The 25,686-nt window shown below is 31.9% G+C and overlaps 1 protein-coding gene across 1 annotated transcript in view; it reads left to right on the top strand.

The window, feature by feature from the left end:
- LOC114342221 (synaptotagmin-7) overlaps window positions 1-25,191 on the top strand; it is a 209,539-nt gene extending 184,348 nt beyond the window's left edge. The window contains exons 7-8 of the mRNA XM_050656848.1: window positions 11,984-12,196; window positions 25,055-25,191. Coding sequence (XP_050512805.1) covers window positions 11,984-12,196; window positions 25,055-25,155 — 314 coding nt within the window. The 3' untranslated portion in view covers window positions 25,156-25,191. The remainder of the gene's footprint in view (window positions 1-11,983; window positions 12,197-25,054) is intronic.
- The last annotated feature ends 495 nt before the right edge of the window (window positions 25,192-25,686 follow it).

Below are 25,686 nucleotides of genomic sequence, written 5' to 3'. Positions count from 1 at the left end.
AATAAATTTAATATCAAATAATTGGAAAAATTAAATAGGAGTAACTGTGGAGTGGTTTTAACAGCGGTCCATTGTTAATACCTCTAACAAATAAATATTGGCAAAACTTGTAGGGGTAAGGCAAAGGACGGTATTTGTTTCAATACCCAAAAACCAGGGAAGACTAATCAAGACATAGTCTATGTTAGAGGTGGCCGATCGATCACTACTTCAGACGGACAAGGAGTGGAGTCGATTGACCAATACTCGATCGCAAACGGTGAATAGAAAATCGGCGTTTTATACCTTTGCCGGTGTTCTATCTCCAACTCGCATCGATTGCAGCGGTGGCCCGCTGGTTGGAATGCAGGAATGCGGAGGGAACGCTGCCACGTCACTGTGGCAATTAAAGTCACTCTGTAGGGATTTTATCAGCTGTGAGGGAAAGTTATCCGGTTCTTCGAAGGAATAGTCAATGTTTGGCGGATTGTAGATGGACTCTACAGTAAGGAGTTAAATTCTACTGCCATAATCTCGATAAGATTTCGGTTTTTTAAGGATGTGGAGGCTGCCATACTGACCATGTTGTCTCTCCAATATAAGCTTCATACCCAATATTGGACTGCAGCATGCAGTACTTCGATGGGTTTTTTGAACCATCAGGGATCGACACCATGACCTTAGCACAAATTAGACAGCAGATCTTTTTTATCTACCGATATGTCTTCAATAGTAATGAACGTAGTTATCAAGGATGGCCTTGTTATGAATGGTGTTAAAAGGATTATCCGATATTACTCCTTGGTCCAGGAGACGTCCGATTATGTTGTCTAGTAAACACAATTTCCGTGGAGGCTCCTTTCATATCCTCCTTCTGCTCTGACTTTCTGCTCTGGTTGCTAGATGTGTTTTCCATTTATAAGGAAACGCTATACGCCAAGAGAGACGTTTAGTATTTTTGTTTATGTTTCAATAAAGTTCTTCTGTCTCAGAAGTTACAACTTTGATGTTTGTGTTGGATCGCTACCATCGACAAAAAACAGAAAATGGGGAGCTTTTTTAGAAATTTTATTACTTGATAATACATTCTTTTTTCTTTTTAACGGAGGATTTTCTTGCTTAGTAATTTCGAGAAAGGAAGTTTATAGATATTATCTTTTTATTTTTATAATTACACAACTGTTATTGTAACAAATAGAATACAGAAATAGACCTTTCTCTGTTTCCATGATTTCCTACAATATTATATTAGAAAATAGATGTAATAATATGCTCCACTTCATATTAAATATATAGAGCTCGTATACCCTGTAGTGGATAATTCTGTCTTCTCCCTTGCTCAAGTATTTGCTCAAATAGAAAAAATCGTTCCATGGTGGGGATACATGAAACGATGCCAGCGTCCGTAGTGGCGAAATATGACAATTTTGGCGATTGCTTCTAATATTAGTGTCATTGTTTGTATAGCAAATTTTATCAAAAGTGATAAATCAATGTTGCGTAAGTATTTAAAAGCGTAATTTCTATACTGCCGTGCTAAGCCCAAAGGCGGTAACTGATTTTTTATCGAAAATGAGATTGTTGTATTTCTACGTAGATTATAGGTATTTAGAATATTTTTATCAAGTCCTTAGAGTTGTTGAACTATTATAATGGGCATCTAGAATATATTTACAAAGTCTTTGGAGTTGTAGAAGCATTATAATATAATGAAACCTACCTAGAAATACAAAAATGTCATTTTCGATAAAAAATCAGTTACCGCCTTTGGGCTTAGCACGGCAGTATAGATCTCTAGTAAGGACAAATAAATTAGAGAAAATATTTAAACTAGGCGGAATAAACTCAAGAAACAGATTCATACCAAATAATGTCGCTATAGAGATCACCTGATTCATCTTTTTTTTGTTGACCATGTCGACTGTAATCCAGTAATCAGTATGGGAGATCTCATAATAAGCGAGCGGCAGCAACTCCTAAAATTACGTTATACCGACCACGAAAATCAACTTTAAGGTGAATGACCAATTTTGGTGATTCTTAATGTTTTCAAGATTGCTGAATCTGAATATGAAGTTTATTTTTATCTAGAGTTGGTGGAACAAGTTCAAAAATCAAATTTTTATGCAAAAATGCGACAAAGCAGTTTTGATGATTTTTTAAATTTACCTCGCTGTATCTTTGGTCGCTGTAAATATTTCCCCTTGAAAATGTTACTGTGTCATCTTTGAAGAATTTAAATTACAACGAGCTTTGTCCAAAATGTTGAAACAAATTAAAGGAGGATTTGTTAATTTTTAAACATTTTGTCGTTAGATTTCGTTAGTTCCATGTTTACTTAAAGAAGTTGAGTGACAAACTTTTTAGTTTATAATTTTAATCAACACAGCGATAAAGCATAATTCATGAAGAAGTTTTCTAAAAAATATTAGGTCGAAATATGTGACTTTATATACGAGAGGCACGCCCCAAAAATGCTTATTTCTCGAGATACTGTGTGGTGTGATGACCTCGGTGTGGTGAATGGCTAATTTTGGTCATACTGTATGTTTTTGATGGTGCTGAATACGTAAATTAGGTGTATTTTGAATTTTACGTGGGAGAACATTGGCAAAATCGCAATTTTGTCCTAGAAATAAAAATAATTAAATCAGATTCTTCTGGGTTTGACTCGCTACAACTGTTCCATTTTAATATTTTTTTTTGAAATTTTTATAGCATATATTTCTTACCTTCTGAAGACAATGGTACCAGCTTCAATCTTTCTGTCTTATTGTAATAATAGTTATGAATTGTTTAAAGTAAAAGGTGCAGACTCCTGAATTGCAAAGTTTAATCGCAAAAGTTTAGTGACAAATTTTAAAATTTAGCTTTTTAATTAAATTTATGTTAAAATATAGGGTAAAAAGAATAACTAACATCTTTTATAGAAAAAAAATGGCGCGACTTTTAATTTTAAGAAACACGTGATTTAATTTTTTTTTATTTTTAAGGTAAAATTGCGATTTTGACAATGTTCCCACAGTTAAAATTCAAAATAAACCTCATTTTCGTTTTCACCACTATCAAAAACATAAAGTAAGAACAACATTAGCTATTCACCACACCGTGGTCAGTATCTCGAGAAATAAGCATTTTTTTGGGGGAGTGCCACTCGTTTATAAAGTCACATAACTTTTTTCCTATTTCATATTTTGACTTGAATCTTTCCACGAAACTTCTTCATGAATTATTTTATATTTCTGTGTTGGTTAAAATTATTTGCTAAAAAGTTTGTCACTCAACTTTTTTAAGTAAACATGAAACGAACGAAATCTGACGACAAAATATTTAAAAATTAACAACGCTTCCTTTTATTTATCCCAACATTTTGGACAAATCTCGTTGCTATTTAAATATATAAAAGATGACACAGTAAAATTTTCAAACGAAAATATTTACCGCGACCAAAGATACAGCGAGGTAAATATGAAAAATCATCAAAATTTATTTTTCGCATTTTTGCATAAAATTTGATTTTTAAACATGTTCCACCAATTCTAGAATAAAATAAACTTCATATTCGGATTCAGCGACCTCGAAAATATAAAGAATGATCAAAATTTGCCAATTACCTATCATGGTCGATTTTTCGACTTTTAAGCCTCAAATTAGGTGTGTGCCGCTCGCCTATAATACGAATAACAATTTGTTAAAGAGTTCTAAAACAACAGTTTGTTTATATAAATGCAGATTAAAAATCTAAAAATTAAAGAAATTGCTCAGAAATGGCAAAAAAATTGTCGATATAATTAATTAACCTACAAAATTTAAATGTCAATAAGGTCAAAATTTTATAATTTAGTGGAGGAAACTTGCATGCGGTTAGACCAATTACAAACAAACATTATAGCGCGGTAAATTTGAATTACTCCTCTTTATTTAAAAACGAGGATAGATTTTACCCTTTTTGTTCCGTTTGGGGTTGAAAAGATAAATTGTGATGAATTTTTAGAAAACCAATTCTTAATACTATACATCCATTTTATACATAAGTTGGAAAAATATCGTTTAAAATCTTATTATTAATAATTTTCAACTTCACAGTAGTTATGTATTATCATATGCTTAACTTCAAATTGTTGTCGCCAAAAATGTCGTCGTTAGGTGTCGCGTCAGTTATGCACGGAGCGAATACCTAATTAATCCACAAACGTGTATTAATTTTATTAAAGATTATTCCACAGTGCTAAAGATGGGAGAAGATTTCACAGTTTTTGACTGGAAAGGTGAGGTGCATAAAGTTCATAAATTTCCTGGGCCCTGGCCATTTCGTTTTCAATAAAATACAAGAAAGGATGAGTTTATGTCACAAGCGAACCATTTTATACAATACATTTAATGTACTTTCTGAGCCTAAGAACATCTGCAAGAAAGGAAAGAATGTTACTTAAATCCAGCTAAAACGATTATTTCTAGGGAGACTTTAAAACCAGATAAAATAAAAAGCAATATCATTTTTGTTGAGATGCAACACGAGCACTTTGAACGGATGAAACTTACAGATCATATAAACGATACTTCAGTAAAATAACTTGTGAAGCGGTTACGATTAATTTCATTTTGAATGCTAAATAGTAGGTGATTTTCACGATTTTTTTTTTTACAAAAAAAAGGACCAACTTTATTTTGAGCGTACCTTACTTATTTTTAATCCTATAAACTTAAAAAAAATAAAAATAAAGCTTTTTAATACTTGTTGTGATGTAGTTTCCACGAAAAGTACTCCAAAGTGCTTGAAATATTCGATTTGAAATTTGACGAATAGGAATCTACTTCTCATTAATTACAACTCTGCTTCTATAGTGCAGTCACTGAAGGTTTTAACCTCCGATTTCGTTGAACCTTCATCAATTTTCATGAAAATTGGTGAGTAGTTAGAGGATACCTCAGGGAACAAAAGTGATATGATGCCAACTTGCACTTCTATCCTTGGGATGGATGCCACCCCTTCTCAGGGGTGAAAATTATTTTATTAAAAATAATACCATAAATCGATATAGCGACAAATTCTAAGCAAAATTGGTAATATGAAGTTATTAACATAAATCAATAATTGAGTTATTAAAGATCAAAGATTTTATTTTTTCGTGAAAAAAATGCATGTTTTAGAGCTGTTTTTTACGTATAACTCAATAACTACAAGTTTTTTCAAAAAATATGTTATTACCGAAATTGAAGATAATAAAAAATTGAATATATGTCTCATTTAAAGAACTAAACCAATGTTAATTCAAAGTGAGTTATGGGTAATTGAATGTATATTTTTTTCGACGAGTACTCAATTCTAAGTATTCAAGCTTAAATAACTGGAAAACGATGCATTCTATAAAATATACCTGTTAAGCACTTGTCAAAGTACTTCGGAATACCTATCAAATGAGCTCCAGAAGAATTTAATATCATCAAAGTTATAATGAAAATAAGAGAACCCTTTAGATTTTTTTAGGAAAAAGTGAAAAATAAAACATACGCCATTTCCACAAAAATTAATATTTTTATTAATCCTTACAAGAATTTCTTTATATTAGCATAAGTAATGATTTCTACAATTTCGACCGGTTCAAAATGCATATTTTTGAAAAAACGATATAATTTTAAAAAACCAGAATTTTTAAAATTATGCTCAATAGACGTAAAAATGCTCAATAGACGTAAAAAATGATATAACCAAATTTTAGTTTTTTTAGTATCAAATATTTTGCCTGTTTTACTATTTCTGTAGTGTAAAAAATTACCGAGATAGAAACCTTTGATTTTTAAAAAAGTAAGTGGTTTAAAATATTAAATTCAACGTAGTTTAATAGCCCTTGGCATTATTTTCAAATGGTTATTATGTAAACCTGATATCTTAAAATTAACGGAGTTATTAAAAAAATCATATTATTTTTTGGAAAAAATTGTATAAGATAAATTTTGGAAAATGTTTGGATCATAAATTTTAATGCTATCAACTTGCTCGGGAGCTCATTTGATAGATATTTCTAAGTACTTTAAAAAATGTTTAATAAGTTTATGTCATAAAATGCATCACTTTCCCGTTATTTAAGCTTGAATACTTAGATTTGCGTATTCGCCGAAAAAAATATATATTCAATTACCTATAACTGATTTTAAGTTACCATTAAAAGGTTTTTCTAGTAAGGAGTTTATTTTGTTTTTTATTAGATTTAATTTTGGTAATACAGTCGAACCCGCTTATTAGAATACCTCTTAAAGGAATATCCCGGTTTAAGGGATAGAAATTTGAGGTCCCGAAACGTTTTTACTAGCCCTAAATGATCGGTTATTAGAATATCCCGGTTATAGGAATACTTTTGCTTGGCACGAAGGCTATTGCAATAAGCGGGTTCGACTGTAATAACTTTTTTGTAAAAACTGATAGCTTTTGAAGTATTAATGAAAAATTGGTTAAAAACATGCATTTTTCTCACGAAAAATTAAAATCTTCGATCTTTAATAACTCAAAAAGCTTTGATTTATTTTAATAACTTTATTTAACAATTTTTTCTTAAAATTTCTTCTTCTATCGAATTAAGGGGTTATTTTTAATAAAATAATTTTCACCCGCGAGAAGGGGTAACATCCACCACCAGGGTAAAAGCGCAAGTTGGCTCCACGTCGCCTTTGTTTCTTGAGATATCCTCTAACCTCTCACCAATTTTCATGCAAATCGATGGAGCTTCAACGAAATCGGAGGTAATGGCTCATATCCACCTTCAGTGTCTGCACTACTACTGGTTCTACAGACATTAATCATACACCATTTTTTTTTGTCCCTTTTATAGGCTCTAGTTTGGCTGAGAATATTTTTTTCGATAAAATAAATACGTTTTGAGTTATTTGAGAGAAACCGTCTAAAAACGTGTTGTTTTTTATTGAAAAATGAACTGTTCACTCGCAAATAACTCGAAAAGTATTGACAGTGAAAAAACTGTATAGAACAAAAGTTGCTTAGAACTAGTCAGATTATCTCCTTCGGGATTATATTGAACGTATGTTTTTTTGCCTCCGAGAAGGGGTGGTACTCGCGTCCAGGGCAAAAGTAGACATCGCCACAATATCACTTTTTTTCTTTGACATATTAGCTATGTGTATGTCAAATTGCATATCAATCCAAGCCGTTCTTTAAAATCCAGAGGTTTTGCAATATTTTACCGTGAGTGAATGGACTAGAAACGAAGCCGAAAAATTGTTTTACTATTGATTTTTATGCCGGTTTTCTTTGTTCTGTTGGCAGTATAGGAAGGGCACTGTTTTAGTTAGATGTTTTGCAGTCGAACGATCTAATTTTTCCGTTAAACTGAATTCATTGATAGCCATGTCATTGTTCTCATTAGCACGTAAAAAGTTTGTCACTTGGTGGCGTCTCTGGAGATAAAGCCTCCTATATTGGGCAACCAATTAAAAACTTGTTGTTGTATTAAATTAATTAGGGTTTTCGAATCACCTTTATTAATTTTACTATTATTTAACTAATTAACTGAATTAATTAGTTGAAAGGTATTTGCCACACTCTGACGTGTCTTCGTGACGTAAATTCAAATTGTACGTTAATAAATCTAGCAAAAAGTATATAGAATAAATCATATTTCCTTCTTTAAAAATGTATGTTCATATACAGGGTGTAACAAAAATACAGGTCATAAATGAAATCACATATTCTGGGACCAAAAATAGTTCGAATGAACCCAACTTACCTTAGTACAAATATGCATATGACAAAAGTTACAGCCCTTTGAAGTTACAAAATGAAAATCGATTTTTTCAGATATATCGAAAACTATTGGATATTTTTAATTGAAAATGGACATGTGGCATTCTTATGGCAGGAACATCTTAAAGAAAAATTATAGTGAAATTTGGGCACCCCATAAAAATTTTATGGGGATTTAGTTCCCTTAAACCCCCCCAAACTTTTGTGTACGTCTCAATTAAATTATTATTGTGGTACCATTAGTTAAATTCAATATTATTAAAACTTTTTTGCCTCTTAGTATTTTTTCGATAAGGCAGTTTTTATCGAGTTGAGGCTTATTTTTCAATATGTTTACATAAAAATTTTATGGGGGTTTTGTTCTTTTAAACCCCCCAAATGTTTGTGTACGTTCCAATTAAAATATTACTGCGGTACCATTAGTTAAACACAGTGTTTTTAAAACTTTTGTGCCTCTTTGTATTTTTTCGAAAAGGCACCTTTTATCGAGATGTGACTTCTTTTTTAATATGGTTCAAAATAGCCCTAACAATGTAAATCATAAATAAATGTTCATATTATTACCAAGTCTCCATAATCGTACTTAACCATAAACAAATATGTCGTGGATTTGACAATTATTCGAAATATCTCGATAAAAACTGATTTTTGGAAAAAGTACTAAGAGACAAAAAAGTTTTAAAAACACTGTTTTTAACTAATGGTACTACAATAATAATTTAATTGGAACGTACACAAAAGTTTGGGGGGGTTTAAAGGAACAAAACCCCCATAAAAATTTTATGGGGTGTCCAAATTTCACTATAATTTTTTCTTAAGATGCTACTGCCGTAAGAATGCCACATGTCCATTTTTAATAAAAAATCTCCAATAGTTTTCGATACATTCGAAAAAATCGATTTTCATTTTGTAACTTAAAAGGGCTGTAACTTTTTTTATGTGCACATTTGTACTAAGGTAAGTCAAGTTCAATCTAATTATTTTTGGTCCCAGAATATGTGATTAAATTTATGACCTGTATTTTTGTTACACCCTGTATAATGTGTAGGGTACGACATATTCTGTATTACTCTTTTGACGTAAAAGATACAAAAAAAATTATTTAGGTAAGAGTTGAGGCATAGATAGGACTATAATTTAAAAATATTGTCAAACCTACAGGGTCATTGACACGGTGACAAAAACTTATCTTTTTTTAATGGAACACCCTGTATATTTTTACATTTTTGGATTTTCTTCGATGTTTTCTTTCTTGAAATCTAAGATTTTGCAATGTTATACGTGGTAGTTTAAAAGATAATTATGTTCTTTTTAATTTCGTAGCAACATTCACACCCTGTAGATTTGTAGTTATTTACCATAAAAAAATCTATTTATGTTCAAATGATTTTTAATATAGTCTACTATTGTTAAAAATTATTAATGATTAATGTAGCGCAACGTTTAATTTAGGTATATAAAGGGTTGGTCGAGACTCAGAATGAGTTTTTTTTAATGGAACACCCTGTATTTTAGGATTGTAATTAAAGGCTATTTTGTGGTATTTTTTTAATTCTTAAATATTCTCTATACTTAATTGCTTTGATTTGTGAGTTATTCGTGATTCTTTAAGCCAAAGGTTAATATTGCAACAAAATTTATGTGAAATTTTATTAGATTGGCCGTAAAAATATTCAATCCAAAATCATTTTTTGCAAAAATAACTACATTTTAATCTAGATTGATCCTTAATTTATTCAAGTTGGATGAGATATCAAAATAGTTAAAATTGTTAATGTATAAAATATTAATAGAAACGCACAATATTCCACCTAGTTGGCTATCACTTTGACATTAAACTTGCTTAAAAATTTAACATTATACATTTTTGTATTTTCAGTTGCTTTGTTACTTTACTAATATGAACTTTTCTAATGAGAAACTGATTTATATGGTTTTTGTGATAAAAGAAAAATATGCTACTAGCACATTTATCATCAACAATTCCTGATAGACGACAACCAAGAAGAGAATCTTTACAAATTTTACTAGAATGGTTTCAACGGACTAGACGCCTAGATTACGAGAACTGTCATGTTAATATGCGAATTATCAGTGACACTAAGGATAAAATTTTATTCATTTTCTTAATTTACAATAGTTTTTGTTTGACCACATTTCTTGTAATCAAAGTGTCCACTCCCATAAAACCGTTCTAGTAAACTTTATTTCTTGGTTGTCGTCTATCAGGGATTTGCTGAGCATAAATTCTTACTGCTACTAGCACGTTTTTGTTGTATTCTCCTAGCACAAAAACCATATTAATCAGTTCTTCATTAGAAAATTTATATAAATAATAATAACAAAGTAGGTAACTGGAAATATAAAAATGTATAATGGCAAAATTTATGCAACTTTAATGTAAAAGTGATAGCAAACTAGGTAGAATATTGTGTGTTTTTATTAATATTTTACACACCAACAATATTAGCTACATAGGTATTTTGATGACTCATCCAATGTGAATAAATTAAAGATCCGTCTAAATTAATATGTAGTTTTTTCCAAAAAATTATTATTGATTGGCCATTTTCACGGCCAACATAATAAAATTTCACGAAATTTTTGTTACAATTATTAATGTTTGACTTGAACGATCACGAATAGTATGGTATAACTAGACCCAAACCCAGACATCCAAAGGGAAAGTTATCCTTCAACACCAAATTGTTCTATATGGTCCACATAATGTTCAGAAAAAAGTCACACCATTTTGAGCGTCCGGTTTGGGGTGAAGAGGGGGGAGAAATGGGTAAATTCGTAGCTTTTTCCGTTTTTCGTCAATATTTCTAAAACTATGCGGTTTAGCATGAATAACTTTCCATACAAAAATGTTCTACATTAAATTTGATATAAAAAAGTTCCTTTGCATAATCCTTCTAAAATGAACGGTTCAAAAGTTACGGAGGTAGTATAGTATAATTGGTCCAAAAAATGGCCTAACCCAGACATCCAAAGTAAAAGGTTTCCGTCAACACCAAATTATTGTTCTATATGGTCCACATATTGTTCAGTAAAAAATTACACCATTTTGAGCGTCCGGTTTGTGGGGGAGATGGGGGAAAAGCCGGTAAATTAGTAGTTTTTTACGTTTTTCGTCAATATTTTCTAAAACTATGCTTTAGCAAAAACAATGTTTTATACAGAAATGTTCTACGTAACATTTAAAACAAAAAAGTTCCAATACATAATTGTTATAAAATCAACGGTTTCAGAGTTCGGAGGGTAAAAAGTGGAAGTTTTCGATACTTTTATATTCTTTGGGCAATTTATCGAAATTTTCTTTAACGGGATTGTGTTTTGTAAATAAAATTTGCTATTTTAGTGGCCGATGATATGTTAGTGATGAGCCCTTGAAGAAACGTCAACGTCACCACCCAAAATCATCAATTTCCCAGTTAATATAAAAAGTATCGAAAACCTCCACTTTTCTCCCTCCGTAACTCTGGAACCGTTGATTTTATAACAATTATGTATAGGACCCTTTTTGTTTTAAATTTTATGTAGAACATTTTTGTATAGACCATTGTTTACGCTAAAGCATAGTTTTAGAAATACTGACGAAAAACGTAAAAAAACTACTAATTTACCGACTTCTCCCCCGTCTCCTTCCCAAACCGGACGCTCAAATGGTGTAACTTTTTACTGAACAATATGTGGACCATATAGAACAATTTGGTGTTGGAGGAAAACTTTTACTTTAGATGTTTGGGTTAGTCCTTTTTTGGACCAACTATACTATACTACCTCCGTTACTTTGGAACCGTTCATTTTAGAAGGATTATGCATAGGATCTTCTTTATTGCAAATTTAATGTAGAACATTTTTGTATAAAATTTTGTTCATGCTAAACCGCATAGTTTTAGAAATATTGGCGAAAAACCTAAAAAACTACGAATTTACCGATTTCTCCCCCCTCTCCCTCCCAAACCCGACGCTCAAAATGGTGTGACTTTTTTCTGAACATAATGTGGACCATATAGAACAATTTGGTGTTGGAGAATAACTTTCACTTATGTCTGGGTTATGCCATTATTTGGATCAATTTTATCATACTAGAATAACTCACAAATTAAAACAGTTAGGTGTAGGGAATGCTTAAAAAATAAAAAAAGTACCATAAAATAGCCGGTAAAAGTACCGTAAAATACATAATATGAGATAGAGTAAATAAAATTTATTTATTATCGTCACTTTATATTATTTCAGATCCGTACGTGAAAGTGTGGCTTCAATTTGGCGATAAGCGTATTGAAAAACGAAAAACAGCGATATTTAAGTGTACTCTTAATCCTGTTTTTAACGATACGTTTTCATTCAATGTACCGTGGGAGAAGATTAGAGAATGTTCATTGGACGTAATGGTTATGGACTTCGATAACATTGGCAGAAATGAGCTGATAGGAAGAATTTTGTTAGCTGGTATGTATTGCAGCAATTTTTTTTTATATTCATTTTATTGCGATCTATTTTACACAAAACAGTAAAAATACACGTGAATGTAGGGATGGGAAAAACCTACCGGTTTTAACCTCAAACCGGTTTTTTTTCTCTGTAATAATCGATTTTTCCGGTTGTTTTTTTGTCCCGGTTATAACCGGTTTTTTCAACGAAAACTTTTCGTTTATAAATTTGCAAAAGTCTGTGTGTTATTGCGTCGCCGCTCCTGCAATATTTAGAGCAGGTGTATCGATGGATTCTTATGTAGTTTTGTCTTCTGAATCCAAATCTGAAAACCGCATTTCGATGTTTCTAACCATCTTCGAGATAATCGACCTCAAAAACTAAAATGTGACGTCACAATCCGGTTATTTCCTACCAGGCACTAAACGTCAGCTGAAATCTTTGATTAGGAAGTAGGCTACTTTTTTAATTTGAGTTTGTTAAGCAAAGCAAATGTTATTATTTACATTTGAGTTTGACACTTCGTGAATGTCAAACTAAATTTTAAATTATTTAGGTATTAATATTATTATTAATAAAATATAAATGATATTTTATAGTGAATTTAATTATTATATAAAATAGTATGTGTAATAAATGTATAAAACTACAATTTGAGTATATTTTGAAAGCAATAATGTATTAATAACTTTCAAAAGGTTTGTACGAGTAAGTGTACGGCCTCCCCTTTAATGTTAAATAGACTGTTCCATAAGTACCTACTACTTACAGTTCATCAGTAAAAAGTATCTTTATGTATTATATTATATATTTCACAATATTTGAAAATTGTTCTTAAAATGTTGTTTGGAATAAAAAATTATAATATTTGACGAATTTTCTCAAATTAAGGATACCATACATCATTTTCATTTATAAATCTTGTATTTTTAATTTTCTTCATAAAAAGCTCTTCTTGGTCTAAGATTTATGATGCAACTATCACGAATCAAATTTTATTAATTTTATACGAGGTATATAAAAAATATAAATTTCGAGTAAAGTATCTTTATACACTGCGCGTCATAGAAAACGGGCACCCCAAAAAATGGGCCATGTTTGGTGTCAAGTGTCTCCTAAACCTGTCGTCCGATTTAATTAATTTTTTCAATATCTTATAGCTTTATTCTTTAACAATATCGCTGCAATAATATTGTTGCTAAACACGCAAATTTTGATTGTATACCGGGTGTACGAATCAAACTGTGTTTTTTCCTCAAAGTTTGCAACACCCTGTGGCATATTCGATCATTTATAAAATACTGAAATTAAAATACAACTATAGCCTCAGGTTCTCTTAAAATTCTGTTTATTGATACATTCGCTTATATTGAATAATACAAAAGTTAGGTACTTTAACAACAAGCCATGTTCTTCATCAGTACAGGGTGTTTCTAAATAACTACGACAAACTTTAAGGGATAAATCTGCATGAAAAAATAATGACCATTTTGCTTTATAAACATATCTCCGCAAGTGCTTCGCCTCTGAGATACAGGATGTTGAATTTTTTCTTACAAACCGACTATTTATTTATTGCATTAAAACCGGTTGAGATATGCAAATGAAATTTAGTGAATTTTAAGAAATAGTTATTGCGCATTTTTTGACATGCAATTAAGAATTTTATATTCACGTATGCACGCCAATGGTGAATATAAAATTTTTAATTTTATGTCAAAAAATGTGCAATAACTACGTCATGAAACCCATCAAATTTTATTTGCATATCTCAACCAATTTTTAAGCAATAAATAAATCGTCAGTTTATAAGAAAAAATTCAACATCCCGTATCTCGGCAACGAAGCATTTGCGGGCATACGATTGTAGAGAAAACTGTCATTATTTTTTAATGCAGAATTACCCCTTAAAGTTTGTCGCACTGGTTCTCGCATTTAGAAACACCCTGTACTGATAAAGACCATGTCTAATTATTAAAGAACCTAATAACTTTTGTACTATCCAACATAAGCGAATGAATCATGAAACAGAATGTTAAGAAAACCTGAGGCTATTGTAGGGCTTTAATTTCAGTGTTTTATAAATACTAGAATATTTCACAGGGTGTTGCAAACTTTAAGGAAAAAACACAGTTTGATTGATACACCCGGTAGGTATATAATGAAAATTTACCTGTTTAGCAACAACATTATTACTATATACAGCGATACTGCTGAAGAATAAAGCTATAAGATATTGAAAAAATTAATTAAAGCGGACCACAGGTTTACGAGATACGAGACATGAAAAATGGCCCATTTTTGGGGTGCCCGTTTTCTATGACGCGGAGTGTAGCTCACAACATTTAAATTAGAATGTTTATTTGCACATTAAAACATAATTTTTAATTCTAATTAACTTTTCGTAATAGCAATTGTCCATATTATGAATTTAAATACGTATATAAACAAAGTTTTCGTTATGATAATGCTCGCATTTTCAGCTTGTTTCTTTATAAAATAATAACCGGTGAAAAACCGGATAAGTGGAAAAAATACTGAATTCAGAGAAAAGAATGGAAAAATTTTTCGCCCCCGCGCCTAAATGAGAAATTTTAAGCAGACTGAAACCAATTTCACAACACTGAGGATTGATTTCTATACTGATATGGATTCGAATGAAGTGTCGCAAACTAAAGCGCAATGTAAATGTAACCTATTGGGTATTGGCTATGACTAAAAAAACCGAATACCGGTTTTTGGAATAACCGGTTTTTTTACCGGTTAAAACCGCCAGGTTAAACCGTAGGTTAAAAAAACGGTATAACCGAAAACCGGTGTTTTGTTAACAACCGCCATCCCTGCGTGAATGGTAAGAAAGTGACACAGTCAGTATTCACCCAGTGGTGAATACCTAAAAGACGACAATAATGATAATTTAATTAATTTTGTTATTAATTAATTGTACTAATTTGAGGAGTACAATAATAATTGAAATAATTAATTAATTAGTTAGTAGTGTTTAGGTGCAATGCTGAACGTGAGGCTTCGAGACCACATAACAAACCAACACATCAGGCAAAGATCAGCATAGGGATTACGAACACTCGATACGAATCGTATCCGCCATGTTTTACCATAAGGCGCTACGGTAAAACATGGCGGATACGATTCGTATCGAGTGCTCGTAATCCCACCTCAGGAGTTCAAGACGTCATCGAAGGAATCACGAGGCTTAAGTGGAACTGGGCAGGGCACTTAGCTAGAACACGAGATGGACGGTGGACAAGACGACTCATGAAATGGAGGCCCAGAAACTATAAAAGAAGCCGAGGACGACCACCGACTAGATGGACCAATGACATCAAAAGAATAGCGGGAAACTGGCTACAAGCGGCCCAGTGTAGAGAACACTGGAAAGAACTGAGGGAGGCCTATGTCCAGCAGTGGACGCGTTTGGCTGATTGATTGATGATGATGATGAGGTCGAAAAGTGTCTGCTCTTTTTAGTCTTCTATTCTGTAGGGGTGTCAAGAGATTGGTGACCAATATGTTTGGGTGAACCTGCAGTCTATTGTGGTGCTTGGAGCACAGAGAAATATAATTTCTTCTTTGACCGTTTGAACTTGGGGATTCCTATGTATAACATTGTTGAAAGTGTACCAGGGAGCTTTGTAAATATGTCTTAGAACTTTTGATTGTTAATATAAGTGCACAGGAAGTACGAAAAACACTCGAAAAGCTGAAGAACAGAAAAGCTGTAGGTAAGGATGGAATATCAAACGAATTACTGAAATATTGTGGAGCAGCAATGACAGAATAATTAACAACATTAATTAACAAAATCATAAAACACAATAAAATACCGGAAGAATGGAGAACGAGCGAACTAATTCTACTATTCAAAAAAGGAGATAAAAGCAGCCAGAAAACTACAGAGGTATCAACTTGTTAAATACTACCCTAAAATTTACAACTAAAATCTTACAAGACGTAATCAATCAGAGGATAAGTTAGTAGATGAACAACATGGTTTTTCAAACTGGAAAATCGTGTACAGATGCAATATTCGTCATAAATCAAATTACTGAGAAATCACTAGAGTATCATAGACCAGCATTTCTATGTCTGATTGACTTAAAGAAAGCATTTGACAGAGTAAGACTCAAAGACGTAATCCATCTTCTGTATAATAGACAAGTCCCTCTAGATATCATAAAAACTATTGAGAACATCTACCAAAACAACAAAATAAGTCAGAATAGATAGACAACTTACAGAACCTATAGATATAGGCAGCGGAATAAGACAGGGAGACTTATTAACTCCTAGGCTCTTCAATTTAATCATGGATGAAATCATCAAAAACGTCAAAAAATGAAGAGGATATAGAATGGAAAACAAAGAAGTAAAAATAGTCTGCTACGCAGACGACACAATATTGATAGCCCCAAGATGAAGATAGTCAGCAAAGATTAGTCCACAGATTTAACATAAGAGCAAAAGAATTCAATATGACAATTTCATCTCAGAAAACCAAAACAATAGTAATCAGTAAAGAACAATCAGATGCAAAGTAGAAATTGATAGTATCAGTGTTGAACAAGTAATGGAAGTAAAATACCTTGGAATTACATTGTCAAGTTATGGAGACCTAGACAAAGAAGTGAAAAATCAAGTACAAAAAGCAAATAGATTGGCAGGATGCCTTAATAACACTATATGGCGAAACCGACATATTAACACTGAGATAAAGTTAAGAATTTATAAAGCCAGTGTAAGACCAATAATGACATATGCATCAGAAACAAGATCCGATAAAGCCACAAGACAAAGACTACTGAAAATGGCAGAGATGAGAGTACTGAGAAGAATTACAGGAAATATGCTGAGAGATCGAAAGAGAAGCGAAGGTTTTAGAAGACAATGTACGTACAGACGTATAGTGTATAAACGAATGGACACTAAATAGAAAAAAAATGGAACAACCACATAACCAGGATGTGGGAGACACGTGTGGTCAAAATAGCAAGAGATAAATCACCAATCGGCAGAAGAAGTATCGGCCGACCGCGCAAAAGATGGAGTGACAACCTTCCATAGAGGTATCAGTCCACCAATGAACAAGCAGAATTGCTTATAAAAAGGAAGAAGAAAAAGAACCTTTGACCTAAAGCGCTGAATCTTGTGTAGGTTCGTTTCGCTGGCATTTCCCCAGATTTGGATGCCATAGGTCCAGATGGGTTTCACTACACATTTGTCGATAAGCAGTTTGTTGTCTAGACTTACACCACATTCACATAGCAAATTCCCAACTATAAACAAACGCACGTGTTACTATTCGCCGTCTCATTCGTCAACGGGCTGTTAAATGTAATTTATTGCCCTAAACGAGGCGGATTCTCATTTTACAGGTCCAAACTGGTCAGTGTGCAAATTCAAATTGTAGGTAGCGTGTTGGTTTTTAAGATACACTTCAGGACGACCCTGTTTAGCTTCCATGTGCGTTTGTTTACAGTTGGGAATATGTAAAATGAATGGACTGTAGGCGTGATTTGTGATTCGTGAACCAGTACATCTTTCTATATACGACTCCCAGTTGCAGTTGTTTGTTTCAAATATGCTTATGTCATGATAGGCGGCTATCTAGATAAATACCCAAGTATTTGACGTCACTCTTTGCTGGCAGTGGAGTGTTGTTAAAGGTTACAGCTGGATTGATCCACTTCCTTAGTCTAAGCGTAATGTGTGTTGACTTTGAGCTATTATCTTTCACTCTCCATTGTTTGAACCATATTTCAAGTCGTATTATTACTGAATAGAGAATTGAATAATCTATCAACTGAGGTAGTACATGACCCCTATTTTTATTTAAAAAAAATTATCGATTACATCATCACGCCCAGATTAACGCACAAGTATAATATAATATTTTCTTCTTCTTCTTCTTCTTCTTCTTCAGCCTGCGTTCGTCCACTGCCGGACATAGGCCTCTTCCATTTGCTTACATCGATTTCAACTCTTGGCAGTTCTCATCCACTGCTTGCCCGCGACTTGTTTGATATCATCTGCCCACCTCTTCTACAGTCTGCCTACTCCTCGCCTGTTCTCTCTTGGTCTCCAGTTTGTTAGTCTCTGTGTCCATTTTTTGGGATTATCTCGGGCAACATGTCCGACCCATTGCCACTTGAGCCTTGCAATACGTTCTGTGACATCAGTAATCTTTGTTCTTTCACGAATGTCGATATTTCGAATTCTGTCTCTCAAACTAATCCCTAGCATGGCCCTCTCCATCGCTCTTTGGATTGTACTGAGCTGCTCTAAGGTTTTCTTTGTAAAGGTTATGGTCTCCAGTCCTTATGTAGTTACAGGCAAGATACGTTTGTCCTAAACTCTACGTTTTAGACACATTGGTATATTTTTATTCTTCAAGATAAAGCTTAACTTGCCGAAAGCTACCCAAGACAATTGTATGCGTCTTTTTATATCGGCCATTTGGTTTTATTTGCCGATTTTAATGGTATGTCCAAGATATATATTATTGTGTTTCAATTTATCAATCAAAGATGGAATAAAAATTTAATTTTTTTTAAAATAACGCGGGCACATAAATTTGATACACCCTGTATATTGATTTGTAAATATTTATTAGAAGTTAGCTTTCACGCAAAGTGGGTTTCTCTTTTGATGAGTTTTCCATGAAGAATTAAAAACATTTTTGTAAATAAAAGTGAAGTGAAAGTTATTTAGGATTATAATTTTAAACCGATTGTTTATTACGGAAAAGGGAAATCCACAGGTAGATGTAATTATTAGTTTTTAGAAAAATAAAAGTAAAGAGAATTGGAATGTTAAATATGTTTGTTTAATGACGGAATATTTAGATAATTTCCGAAAACTCGTTAGTTTTGAGTAGAAATATTGTTTGAAAGAATGACTAGGTTTCTCGATTGAAACAGAGGGAGGTGGAGAGAGAAATGTTTCTGATTGGCTTGGCAATTTGGAATGGGGAAAGTTTTTGTTTGAATGTTGAGACAGTTTTGGAAAGAGGAATCATTGTGTTACCGGCATCCAAAAAGGGCAGTCAAAAGTTTTCGTGAGTAGTTCAGTAGCAAGTACTAGTGTTTTGTTTTGATAGTGGGAGTAGCCGAAAAGTGGTACGAGAGACAAATCAAATCGAGAAGAAATATCTCTTTGATTATGTACAGTCCAATAGAGTAAGTCACAAGAATTATCATTATAAAAATTATTTGTGGCACCAAGTAAAAAAGATACTTGGGTCTCAGGAGCTTATTGTTGAGAGAAAGAGAGGAAAAAAGAGGCCTGGCTTGTGTTTTGGAGAAATAGTTGCTGGTATCCTGCTGGATTGTTTGCTGAGAACGGAGAGGGCTTTGATTGGTAGCCTAACATAATCAACAAGGAGGAGCTGTTTGGGTCAAGAGGAGACATCATTGTGTGTGAATCAAAAAGGTCAGTCAATAACCTATGTGATAGATTTTTGTTATAATTAGAAGTTAATTTTTTTACGTAAAAGCATATGAATTTAAGATTCCAACATTTCAAAAATTTAATAGGAAGTATAAGTAATTTTGCGAATACCAAATTTGTTTGTTTAGCTGGGTTTATTAATGGTATCAAGAACAAAGCGATAAATATTTGTTTGAATTAGATTAATTTGTATGGTAAAAGTTTCTTTTGGACAGTTATGCCCACAGAATTTAATTGATAAATTTACAAAACATTGCTTTTTATAATAAAGGTAATTGTATGTTTTTATTTATGATTTTTCTATTTATTTCCTTTTCCTATTTTATCCCGATAAGGATCAACTAAGAGATACTGAAACCACGAGAGAAGATAAGTATAACATAAGATAATTTAGACATTTTTTTATATTATATAAAGGCACCTGAGATTCTTTCTTAATTTTTATGTGTGATTTGCGTTAATTAAATAATTGATCAAGTAAATAATAATTAATATAAAAGTAATAAGAAGCAGATCATAACAATATAGTGGTCTATATTTTCAAGACTGACGTTGTCAATAACAAGATTAGTTTGTACATTACTCATTATTTTTGTTTTGTGACGATTTATCTTGAGATCTATTTTATTTGACTGCTGATTGAATTCCTTCATCATTTGCTCCAGTTCCATGATATCTGTACTGAATAATACTATGTCGTCCGCAAACCTTCAATGACTCAAACGTACACCGTCAATGTTTAGACCTTCTTCGTCCCAGTCGAGCTGTTTGAATATATTTTCCAATGCTAAGGTAAAAAGTTTTGGTGAAATAGTATCACCTTGTCTAATACCTTTACCAGGGCGTATTTTTTCGGTTTTTGTCGTCTTCATTGATTTTGATGTGGAATGTGGCCTATTCATAAATGTTTTTAATGAGTGTAGAGTACCGTGAGTACATTCGAGCATAGATCATCGTGAGCAATAATATAATATATACTTACCAAAATAAAAATCGACCTCTTTCTTTCGGGATTTACTTCCAAAATCGCCCATTCACGAAAAAATGAATTTATTCAGTAATTTTGCGCGGAGGCTAAGCGGATTCCTATATGTAGTAGGTAGATTGCTGTATAGGTATTTTGAGCAGCTCTGTGTGTAGCAGTATACCTATGATTGACGTTCGATATAAATTCTGGCTACACCCTGTATATGACAAGAAGTGACAGACGGAAAGAAGAAGAATGATGCTACTCATAGTGTATTTTTGGCAACGACCAATAGGCGTGAAGATATGTGACCAATACTTTTATGGTATTATGATGATATATGATCTTTCTATAGCATTCAATTCTATTCGTTCTAGGTCATTAGTCCAGAGAAATAAGATTTTTCTCGTGACACATACCCCTCCAGGCCGAAACTAATTTTTTTGAGTAGAATGGGCATCTATATTAATAACCTTTATGTTTCCTGCAGCCGATTTAATGATATACATAGTTATAAACAAATGAAGATCAAAAAACGGTAAATTTTCGATTTTTTCGTGTATTACTAAAAAGTTAGGCATTTTAAATAAATTTGAGAGTAAGAAGCTCATCAACCGTCTAAATAATTTCAATGTGGCGTTCGCTGAATATGTTTATCTTTATTGGTTGCTTAGAAAATTGCAAAATAAATCATAAATTTTGAGTTTTTATAAATATTCATAACTTATGTAAAAATTAACTTAGAACCTTCTTATTACACGAATTGCTGAGATATCTGCTGCTTAAATACTATTTTAAATTTCAAAGGAATTGGTCAAATAGTTTAAAATTTATTTAATTTGTTAATCCCAAATTCATTTTTTTTTGCAACACTATAAGTCAGAAAATTATGAGGTTACAGTAAGACTTCTGACAGTTTATGGAAGAAGAACAGTATACTATTGATTTAGTTAAAAAAAATGACAAAAAGTAATTTTAAACAGTGTAAAATTATTTTGCAAAAACACGTCGATTTTTTGCTTACTTATAAACAATTAGAATAACTTTTTAACCGTTACTCGTAAAAAAATTATTTTTTTATATTTGGAAAGAATGAACTTTTATACACATTTAGAAAGAAAAACAATTGTCCTAGGACAATTAGGGACGAAGTTAGCCCCCCTTTTTTAATTCACATGTTTTTGTAAAATAATTTTGCAGTTTTTAGAAATATTTTTTGTCATTTTTTTTAATTAAATTAATAGTATAAATCTTTTTCTTTCATAAGCTATCCAAAGTATTAGTGTAACTTCATGATTTTCTGACTTATGGCGTTGCAAAAAAAAATGAATTTGGGAAAAACAAATTAAATAACTTTTAAACTATTTGACCAATTGCTTTGAAATTTAGGGTATGATTTAAGCACCATAAGTCTCAGCATTCCGTGTAATAAGAACGTTCTAAGTTATTTTTTACATAAGTTATGAATATTTATAAAAACTCAAAATTTATTATTTAATTTGCAATTTTCTAAGCAACCAATAAGGATAGACATATTTAGCGAAAGCCATATTGAAGTTTTTTTATACGGTTTATGAGTTTCTCACTCTCAAATTTGTTTAAAATACTTAGCTTTTTGGTTATAGACGAAAAAAGCGAATATTGACCGCGTTTTGATCTCCATTTGTTTATAACTATGTATATCATCAAAATCGGCTGCAGGAAACATATAGGTTATTAATATATATGTCCATACTACTCAAAAAATTTGGTTTCTGTCTAGAGGGGGTTGTGTCACCAACAGGATATTTTTTTTTCCTTATTTCTCTGAACTACACGTGACACCTCGCACATTCCTCTACGTTAAGACGTTTAGGCACTGTTAGGTTCGGGTCCGTTTAGTAGCCAACTGTATCGTTGTACTTTTTACCCCCTCCTCTTTCCAATAGCGTCTCCATACATCACGATCCTAGGAGCCGTTGCGCCTCCACCACAAAAAGCATCAAAAATAAACAGAATTAACTTTAAATTTTGGTGGAGGCGACCATTTTAATTATTATCTGCGCATCCAACAAAAGGCAGTTTTTTGTACGGAGGGCACATAGCCTATTTTACTGAAACCCTTTATAAATAATTTTGTTATTGTTTATATTACTGAATAGAGAATTTAATGACCTTTCAAATGAGTTGCCACAGGACTTCTATTTTTATTTAAAAAAATCATGTATTACGATGATTTGGACCCAGATGGATGACATCACTAGTAGGATATACAAAGTGTCCCCGAAAATAGTGCGTTCCTTAAAGGTATAGGTAGAAGGCACAATCTAGAGCAAAAAAGTTTTATAACATTTTTTTTCTAAATTGATCCGTTTGACCAAAAAACGAAAATACATTTTGATATGCAAATTGAAGTCTGGCAACAACGCACAACTCAAAAATCTAAAGATTAAAAAAGTAGGTTTGTAGGTCAGTTACATCTGGCAGGTAAAATAATGTAAATATCAACCAAACCCATATCCATTATTTTGCAGGTAGGTACCTACGATGTCAACAATCCAAAAAATCACATCTCAAAGTAAATAAACAAGGGGTTATTAGATTAAATTTTCACAGTCACAGCAAGTTCTTCTATGAAAATAAAAATTCACTTATATGGAGAACAATAAAAAAATTTTCTTGGAAACGGTGAACTTTAGAAAAAAATGTTATAGGACTTTTTTGTTCTAAATTGTGTATTATATCCATTCCTTAAAGGAACCCACTATTTTCGGGGACACCCTGTATAACACTATAATCTGTATTATGATAAAAAAACACTATTGTTATTTTGGGTATGGTAGGAAATGATATTTAACAATCTAAAGGCAAATACCACAAAATAGAAAGACATCGTAATTAGTAGATTTGGTAGCTCGTCCCGTGAAATCGCTACAATCCTCACTAAAATTCAATTCACAGATTTGGGATTGTAATCTTGAAGCAAAATAAGATCGGTATTGGCAGGGTTTGATCCTAGGCTTAGGGTGTTTCTAAATTACGGGGCGACAAACTTTCGCACTAAACCCTTTTCATCGAATATATGTAGAAAACAGGATACAGACAAAAAACTTCTTAAAACTTATAAATCGTTCAATAAATTTATAACAAAGATTTACATACAGTGAGGACGTTTAGCATAAATTCATTTCCTCGAAAATGGACGATTTTGGAGATAAATCCTGAAACGGGTCGATTTTTATTTTTGAATTATGATTTTTTGCCATGTATATGATACTAATGACCTCATCAATTTAGGCGTGATGACGTAATCGATGATTTTTTAAATGAGAGTAGAGGTCGTGTGATAGTTTTATTTGGAAAGGTATTTAATTCTATATTCAGTAATATAAACGTTAATATAATTATTTATACAGAGTGACCAAAAAAAACATTTTTTAATTAAATTAATTGAAACAAAGTGAAGATTGTATGTAATTCATTTAATTCAACATACATTTTAGTGCTGTCAGAAAATATAAGGAAATGTGTATTTGGCAAATAAATATTGTTTTTCGTTTAAATTCAATGTTAAAGCTGCCCCACCTGTCTGTTAGTAGTTTGAACATTGAATTTAAGCGAAAAGTAATGTTTATTTGTGAAACAAACATTTTTACCTATTTTCTGACAACAGTAAAATGTATTTTGAATTAAATAAATTGTTCACATTCTTCTTTTTGTGTCAACTAATTTAATAAAAAAAATGTTTTTGGACACCTTGTAATTATTACTGAATAGAGAATTGAATTAATTTTCAACTGAGCTAGCACACAACTACTATTTTCATTTAAAAAAATCATATATAACGTCATCACGCCTAAATTGATGACGTCACTGATACTATATACCTACATGCCAAAAAATCATAAATCAAAAATATAAACCGACCTGTTTCGGGATTTATCTCCAAAATCGCCCATTCTCGAGAAAATGAATTTATTCCAACGTAAACGTCCCCACTATATATTCGTACATATATAACGGAAAAGTCTAGGGATATTTTTAGAAAGAGACATAATTTCTGCTTTAATTGTTTTTAAGAAATATTATAATCGATTTGTAGTGATTAGTAGTATTTAATATACCTACGACAAAAGTTGACATGTCAAAAATATCGAGAATGCCTTTCATAAATGTCAAAAATACCGGGAAGTACAATTTAAGAAACTGGGTCATTACAAAATATGGTCATAATAAAAAAAACAAAATTAATACATAAAGTATGGCGTCCACCCTGGTTTACCGATCTTGCCTTTCCTATGCTATGATAAAGGAATGTTACACGGTGTTAAAATAATAATTAAAATTAAAATTAAAATACTTGGTACAAATTTAAGTTTAAGTATTTTTAGTATAAGTATTTACTAATATTAATGAAACACACACAGACTGATTTATGACAGATTATTTTTTCAATTTTTTAGGTAAAAACGGATCCGGAGCATCAGAGACTAAACACTGGCAAGACATGATAACTAAACCCAGGCAGACTATAGTACAATGGCATAGACTTAAACCAGAATAAGGAACATAGATTAACGAATATAAAAACTTTCGAAAGCACCCCATCATCTTTCAAAGTACTTATATTTATAATTACAAAAATCGGATATTATCTATTATAATATTCTTTCTAAAAGCACTATTAGTGCAGTCAGTGAGGGTATTTAGCTCCGAATTCCATCCTACTGCATCAATTTACTTGTTATTTTCACTGTAAGCAGGAAATAGCTTAAGACACAAAGTCTAGCCTATATCCCATGATGGTTTTATCCTGGGGGTGGTTCCCACCCCTTTTCGGAAGTTGAAAATTTTTTGGTCAAAATAACCACGTAAGTGGCTAGAGAACCTAAATCTAAGCAAAAACTGTCCATAATTTTTTTTAAACTCAATACTTTTTGAGTTTTTCGTGGTTGAACATTTGCCATTTTCATTGAAAAAAAACACATTTTCGGACGGTTTTTTGCGAATACCTTAAAAATTATGCATCTAACGAAAAAAACTATATAAAATATTTGTGTAGCTTATGAAAAATCAAACACCTTCATTTCTTTAT

This window comes from Diabrotica virgifera, chromosome 7 (assembly GCF_917563875.1).
Source record: "Diabrotica virgifera virgifera chromosome 7, PGI_DIABVI_V3a".
In the NCBI taxonomy this organism is placed as follows: Eukaryota; Metazoa; Arthropoda; class Insecta; order Coleoptera; family Chrysomelidae; genus Diabrotica; species Diabrotica virgifera.
Note: the sequence above shows the minus strand (reverse complement) of the source record. Positions and strands in the feature narration are given on the sequence as shown.